We start from the raw sequence: 8,283 nt of genomic DNA on the forward strand, positions 1-8,283 counted from the left end.
CTTTTGTCTCTGATTCCTTTTGTCTGGCTTTGCTCAGAGATCTCTAATGCTTCAGTGGCTATTGTTTTGTTCAAGATGTGAGCCTGGGTGTGGTATCTGGGTGAGAAAGATTTACTTTTTTTAACCTTGCAGTCCTCTTTTCTATGCTTTGATCCAGCATTTGTTTTCATTTTCTCAATAAATCATAATTAGAGTGTTTCAGAAAAAGCAGTGCTGTTTTCGACATTTTGTGTTGGTCCTAAGCTGACATTGCTGCCCATACTAATAGCTAACTTACGTATTTGGCACATTTTGTTAACACTGCTTAAATTTTTGTTTTAAATGATTTTTCATTTTATACATGAAAATTTTAAAGGCAAATAGACACATTGCCCTACATGTTCCTTAACCTACCTGGTTGAATCTTATATTTCCACTGTAAATTAATAATGGCATAACAAAATCTAGCTCAGTGTGTTTCTGTGTGTGTTACAAAAGCACATTTTAGTTGGGGCATACATTCAAAATATGGGGCTGAAACAGTTTGAAAATTTGTCATTGAATCTGATTACAAATTAACAGCAATGAATAAAAGTAATTAATTGAGGGGAAGCATTTCAGAAAGGACAGTTAGATATATCCCTATGCTGTCAGGGTCTCCTTCATCCTTTGTGTTCATAGTGGAGTGGATGCAGCCTCCACACCCTGGGCCACAGGCTGCTCCCCCAAACTGTCATTGAGGCAGAATAAAGCAGGGCACTATGTTAAAAAAAAATCCTAGTCTTCTCTGTAAGCTGAGGTTCCTACCAGCTGGACAAAAGAAGTATTTTATTTTGTTGAAATTAAAGAACACAATAAAAATATTGCTATGATAGTTTTGTTTTCTTTTCTCCATTATGGTATACTGCTTAAACAATAGTCATCTTCTACATCAACAGTCACAAAAGAGAGGACTGGGAAAAGCTGTTGGTAAGAAAGGAGGAGAAATTGTAAATGAAGGAGCAAAGATGGGAAGTGACTAAAACTTGTGTAAGCTGGTATCACTGTAGTAAAATCAAGGGAGAGAAACTATCATATAAGAGGAAATCTCTCCCAGAAGGCACAGCAGCTATGTGGATCCTTAGGATGACTGTTCCTTCCACAAAACAAACCCAGAGAGCTCATAATCACTGACAGTTAGCTAAGAAAAGAAACACAAAACATTTTTTATTATTTGCAAATGTAACTATGGTATTTTCTTGTAGAACCATTTGAAAAAGAATTAAAACCAGAATTTGGATAATTAGATTAAATGCATTCTTATACCTGGTTTTGCCTATGGAGAATAGCTCCAGCTACTAATTCAGGTGCTGAGAGACTGAGTCAAATGTGTTTATTATCATCCCAGGGGCCTTCTATTTGTGTACACTTCTGTCATAAATTAGAAATGGTAGAGAAAAAAACAGCTATGGCAAAGCCTAACTGATAGTGTTGCATATCTGACTGTGCATAAACATATTTTGAAATAACAAAGCCTTGCTTTTTTTGTTCTTCAGGTACACGAAGATGAAGACAGCAACCAACATCTACATTTTCAATCTGGCTATGGCAGACGCGCTGGTTACCACGACCATGCCTTTCCAAAGCACCGAGTACCTGATGAATTCTTGGCCCTTTGGTGATGTGCTGTGTAAAATAGTTATTTCAATTGACTATTACAACATGTTTACCAGCATATTCACACTGACCATGATGAGTGTTGATCGATACATTGCCGTGTGTCACCCTGTGAAGGCTCTGGATTTTCGTACACCTCTCAAGGCAAAGATAATCAACATCTGCATCTGGCTATTGTCCTCATCTGTCGGTATATCCGCAATAGTTCTTGGAGGTACCAAAGTCAGAGAAGGTGAGTGTGAGCATATATAATTCAGTCTTTTTGTTTCTCAAATTACATAAAATGCAGTTTTGAATATTGGTTAAACCAGATTGATTTCTTCTTCTAAAATTATGTCCAAATTTCTGACATTTTAAAATATATTTTGGAACGTTGCTGTATATTATATAAATCATTTAAGCTCAGATGCTCTTGCCAACTAAAAGGACAAAATGCACTATGAAGCATTGTCTGTGCTAGAATGAGGCCATCAAAAACTACGAGCAGACAGAAGGGGAAAATAATCAGGAATGTGGTCACAGAGGATAGAGATCAAGAATCATTTTATGATGAAACTTGAAATGTGGGTTTGAAGTACCTTTTGTAGGTATTATGAGAGTAGTTCTGAGCAAGGTCCAAGAGCAGAAACTAGATTGCTTGTCATTAGTATTAATAGTAAAACTATCATTAGTATCAAGACTTGGGCGCTTATTATAAACAGTCATCTCACAGAACTTGACGGCATGGTGAAGAAAGGAAAAGTCAGTAGATGGAAAGAGAAAATCAAGCTGAATTATATATGACATTATCCAAAATTCTTGTATAAAAAGGGTTGGAGATGTATATAGAGACTTATGAAAGCTGAGAATAAGGATTAGCAGAGGAAATAGGAATACAGACCATGGTAGGGAAGCAACTACAAGAACACGCAGTCCATGAGATTTGTATGCACACTGCCTGTAGGATCTGACTGAAATTTTTAACTCATGAAGGACTGTGGATTTAGCCCCTATAACTGGTGACTCATTACCAAAACTGCCCTACTGTGGGGTTAATCTTATTCTGAAATCCTCCTTGAGAAGGAAAAGGCAGAAGCATTCTCACACATATATACTTCATACCCACAAGCATGACTGCAGTGCAGGAGGACTTCAGTGACTTCACAAGGCTTGAGGCCATCCTGTTAATGTATGGCCAGAAAAAATACAAGACATGCATATTTTTTTGGTGGTAGTCTTGTTTGAGACGTAAATAATCTTTTGAAATGTGATCAATAATTTCCTAAATTAACAACCTTTTCCACTACAGAGGTTTCCTTGCTCCCAAGAGGAATCGGTGACTTTACATCAGGACACTGTTTTATCTGGCAGAGACAATAAATGTTCTGTGTTAAACTGTTTGGCATAGATCAGTGCAAGCAAAGCATTTCAGTAAGAGCTGCTCAAGGGCTGAAGATGTGTAAATTTTGTTCTTGCTGTTGGTCTTCTGGTGGGTAGGTGACAGGACAGTCCTCCAAAGATTCTTCTTTCATCCCTTTAGTGCATCAGGTGTCCTGGTCTGCAGAGATGTAACTCCTCCCCAGTAAAGTTTTGACAGGCTCTATAAAACAATGTCTATCTCAGGAAACATTAATTTTCAGGCATCTTCATTTGAGAAGAATGTCTCACTAGGTACAGGTCATGTTTTAATTAACCCTATCCAAACCCAGGACATTATGAGGTTATGCTTAACTAGCAAAATATTAGGGGAGAAGCAAGGATCCTCCCTTTGCCTGGCAGCTGGAGTACAGGACCAAAACTTTGTTTTTTATATAAATACATATGTAAATAGGTTTATATGCTACTGAGCTTCTGTTGGATTCAGATTTAAAGAACAACTGAACATCAAATGGAAATCGATTATATTCAGAGTTCCCACCCCATGCTCAGTTAGTCCCTTTTTCTCACAGTACAGGATTGCTCCCAGTGATGTTCTGGAGGCATTTTCCCGCAGAATACATTTTACATCTGTGTAAATATTCCCTCTTTGGCCTTAATGGAGCCTTTCTCACTGAAGAATTCTTCACTTAAAAAAAGAAAAAAAAAATCAACAGTACTATTGATATTCCTAGTAGTATGAAGGCTCCGTTTGAGTACAGTGAGTGTGGTTGGCTTTAAAGGTGACATAATTATGTATCTAACACAAATATATTTTTTTTCTGTCAAGATTAAGATTAATCGTAAAGGGTGGCTTATCAAACACATTAAAAAATATATTTACACCAAAATACCATATAGAATATATCAATGTATTACGAATATTTGGCTTTCCAAGTGGAACAGGTCAGTATGAAATCTTAAATACTAAGTTTGTGGCACTGTACTTAGCTCTGCATCTTTCCAGGGAACAAGCATAAAATATAAATTGGATTTTATTATCTTCCAAAGTTCCTGAAAATTATTATGATATTGTGCTTTATGAGAGGGACCTTTGTGGATTACTTGCCAGTTGCACACTGGGAAATGTGAATGGTTTCCATACAATTCATAATATTATGTATATATGAAACAAATTAATATTAATGATTTTAGAATAACATTTTCCATAGTAAGTAAACCATAATGAGATGTAAGACAATCGTTAAATTTGTACTTGATAATTTAGATTTCTAAAATACCATTAATGTCCAACTACAAATTATATTAAAACGTAGCACGACCTAATTATTTTGACATGAAATTATGTCAGCAGACCTGACTGAAGAGGCAGTCTCCTCTGAGAGGGGGGGTTCTGTGAGTAGCTGTATGGGGTCCAGAGGAGTCATCCCTGATCACACCTCACTTTTATCCAGAACTCCACATCTGGATGCAGCTTTACCAGTCTAGCTGTATCCTGATTTTTATTGCTGCTGCTCAGCCATGTTCTACTAGAAATAACAACAATAATCAATGTGAAAACATCTTTGAAGATGATTGGTGATATTTCTGGAATGAAATTAAGTAAGGCAACTAAAATTATGAAAACCTAGATCACAAAGGATTTAGAAAAGTTGACTGAATATCAAGACCTTGTAAAGTCATATTTGTGCTGTCAGCAACATCCATCAGGCTTGAAAGATAAGTCTTTCACTTTTCAGTTTTCAGAATCATCCACTAGCTGTTATGTTATTTAAAATAAAACCTTAAAATATTTGGCTTTGATTTCAACTTTTTTTTTTTGAATGTTTTAGTATTCAGTATTGCCCAGTAACAGCTTTCTGACATCTAACTGTGGAAGTGTCTGTACGATACCATAATGATAACTTCACCCCCCCAGCTGTTTTTCAAAACAAATTGTCTACAATATCATCTTGACTTGTGAAGCATTTCAATAGCAGGGAAATATGGCTTGATTGAATTTTTTCTGACTAGTTTTGCTGGAGATAGATATGAAAAAATGATTTGCAAGAGTATACTGAATCATTCCACTCCAATTCAGTAAAAGCCAATGTATAATAATTTGTAGAGGAATGACAAGTTCAGAAGATAAAATGAAAAAGATCCAAAGAATAATGCAGTGCTCAAGAGAATAAAATCTAAGCTACAATTAAGACTGAAAAATCCATGTGTTACGTTGACTTGTCTTCAGTGGAGTTTAATTGACAGTAGTAGTTGTAAATTTACCCTTCCAATGCCTTGTCATTTATCTTGTTTCTTGGTTTTCCATACGGTTTATATGCTGCAAGACTTAAATGAGGTCAGCAAATGTAACCTCGGATATTTAATTCCTTAGCAGCCTCCTGTCAGATGGAAAATTTCTGGGAGAAAAAATCAAGTGACAATCTGTGACTCTGAATCCTGGCATGGGCAACCAGAAAGGGAGTAGGCTGGTGTCAGTGGCTCAGATCCTGCAGTCTCTGCACAGGGTAAATTTTCCGTGACACGATCTCCAAAAAGAGCAGCTTTCGTTTGACTCTGTGCACACACGTATTCTTTTTTTCTTCTCTTTAACTGAAAAGAAGCTGTTGCCAGGAATACAAGCAGTTAACTTGTATTCCATTTGCACTGAACAAGGCACTTGGGAAAAGATTATTACACGATTATCATATATTGGCAAAATCTTCCTACGATCGAAACCTCATTCGCCTCCCACCATTCATGATACCAAAAATCTGTCCCTGCCCACGGAGAAAAACATATGTAGTTTGCTAATAATTACGAGATTTCTATTCCACTGAACATGGTACTCATTCTGGCTTTAAATCTCAATGAAACTGAAATCAAAACATCTTAAAATTTTATATTTGTGCTCTACATTTTTAGATATTCCTGTAGGAAACAAATTTTATACAATGCTATGCATTTAGAAAACTCTCTATCTCTGAGTGATTTCTAAAGACAGATGCATAAACCCAGTTTCAATTGTATTTGAAAGATTTCCTTGGAGTGAGCTAATGATAGTTTCATTTATTAGTATCACTTTAAGTGGTAATCACTTTTCCTAGCTTATTCTATGATAATTACATTGTTTGGAATATCTAATATAAAGCAATTTTCTTCTTCGTGTTTCTTTCATTCCTAGATACTGCTAGCACTGAATGCTCCTTGCAATTTCCAGACAGAGATTACGTGTGGTGGGACATCTTCATGAAAATCTGTGTCTTTGTCTTTGCATTTGTTATTCCAGTCCTCATTATAATTGTCTGTTATACTCTGATGATCCTGCGCCTTAAAAGCGTACGGCTTCTCTCAGGGTCTCGGGAAAAAGATCGAAACCTGCGTCGCATCACCAGGCTGGTTCTTGTGGTTGTGGCAGTGTTCATTATCTGTTGGACTCCTATTCACATTTTTGTGCTGGTTGAAGCACTAGGGGATGTGTCCCACAGTACTGCTGCTATATCCAGCTATTACTTCTGTATTGCTTTGGGTTACACCAACAGCAGCCTCAATCCAATCCTTTATGCTTTCTTGGATGAAAATTTCAAGAGATGTTTCAAGGACTTCTGCTTCCCCTTTAAGATGAGAATGGACAGGCAGAGCACCAGCAGAGTCAGAAACACTGTGCAAGACCCAGCTTATATGAGAGAAGCAGATAGGACAAACAAACCTGTATGACTAGTCGTGGAAATGTCGTCTTACTGTCCTCAGGAGAGAGATGAGTCCAACGACCTGGGACTGACACAGATTACCACTGCAGTTTGAACTAGAGTCACCCAGACAGACATTTCTGGAATATTTCAGAAATCCTAATGAAGCAAGCTTATTATTGACAAACAAGAACCTCCTGAAAATAAGCTCAAATGAAAAGGACCTGGCTGATGGTCAGGTTTTGGCACCAGGTTTGCTGTACTTGAGCAGGTACTAATACATACTTTTGGGGAGACAGGAGATCATGTTGTACCAGCTGATTCTGCCTAAGGAAAGTTCTGGCTTTTCTCTTTACAATATGTAAGTTTACATTAAGAACATTTGGTCATTATGCTGAGTTATGCCAGAAACTTTTGCCTCAGCAGTGACAGCTTCTGAACTATGTAGTCTGACAACTTGATTTGTCTTACTCTTTTACAGTGAAGAGTGTTGTTTAAGTTGCTGCAGAACAATGCCAGAGCTATAATCAATATTGTCCTCAACTAATATATCTGTAACATCTGTTTGTGCAGTGGAAATCCAGTTGAAGCATGATCTGCCTACACACCAAAGTGGTTTTATTTTGTCTTTGTATGGTAAAGCATTTGCATGTTTAAAAATATTTGGATTTAAGGCGACTTGTTAGTACATTTTTAGCATGTGTTTAACCACCTGTGTAATGTTTTCTGTGTGTGATTTCTCAAGTTGATTGTATATTTATTGATTGTGAATAATATGATATGCATTTTCAGAGTGTATTTGGAACAAGAGGCTAGAAAACTTCAAATGCTTCACTTGTTACGAAACTGATGAAAACCGTGTCACGTCCGTTACATGGGGGAAATAATTACTTTCCATTTTCATTAAAGAGGACAAATGGACATAGTTAAAAGTAGTGCTGTACTTGTTTTCCTGGACAATTTGTAAGCAGAATAAAATAAATCTTTGATGAATTAGAAACTGGTGAATTAACACACGGATTATCAGGACTGATACAAAGGAAATGAAGAATAAATATGTTGGATGCTTTAATGGCACTTGATTAGAAAAGTTCCCATATTATTGATGATAATACATTTTCTTTGATACAGTTCTATGGATTCACTCAGTGTCTGTGTTTTTCTGTGAAAGAGATGCCAAGGCACAGCTACTCAAGTTACTGGCTTGCTGAAGGTAAGCCTGTGGTTAAAGCTGAGCCTAATGTTCAGCCTATAGTTGTGTTGTGGTTTGAGTTAACCCAGCTGGCAATAAAGCTCCACGCAGCTGCTTCTTCACTCCTACCCCCCCCAGTGGGATGGGGATGGGAAAATGCCAGAGAAGGCTGAGGGTTGAGACAAAGGACAGGAAGGGCTCACTCAGCAGTTACGGTTATGGGCAAAAGACAGACTTGATTTGGGGCAACAGAATCAATTAAATTTAAACAAAACCACCACCAATTCACCAATTGAATCGGAGTAGAACAGTGATGTTGTGGTGAGCAGAGCCCGCCCTCGGCAGGGATCGGCGTGCGGAAGATCTCGCGATGTAACGGAAAGCTCAGACTGCCCACGAGGGGCCTTGTGGGTGTGGCTTGTGCTATATAAG

The 8,283-nt window shown here is 37.4% G+C and overlaps 1 protein-coding gene across 1 annotated transcript; it reads left to right on the plus strand.

Annotated features, from left to right (window-relative positions):
• Positions 1–1,492: 1,492 nt before the first annotated feature.
• On the plus strand, positions 1,493–6,881 carry OPRK1 (opioid receptor, kappa 1; the record flags this gene model as incomplete). The annotated part of the gene is made up of 2 exons (XM_008944437.1): positions 1,493–1,867; positions 6,155–6,881. Coding segments are annotated over 2 exons (908 nt in total), but the record flags the coding sequence as incomplete, so codon positions are not given.
• Between the last annotated feature and the right edge of the window lie 1,402 nt (positions 6,882–8,283).

The sequence above is a fragment of the Merops nubicus genome, unplaced genomic scaffold (assembly GCF_000691845.1).
Source record: "Merops nubicus isolate BGI_N331 unplaced genomic scaffold, ASM69184v1 scaffold21647, whole genome shotgun sequence".
Classification (NCBI taxonomy): Eukaryota; Metazoa; Chordata; class Aves; order Coraciiformes; family Meropidae; genus Merops; species Merops nubicus.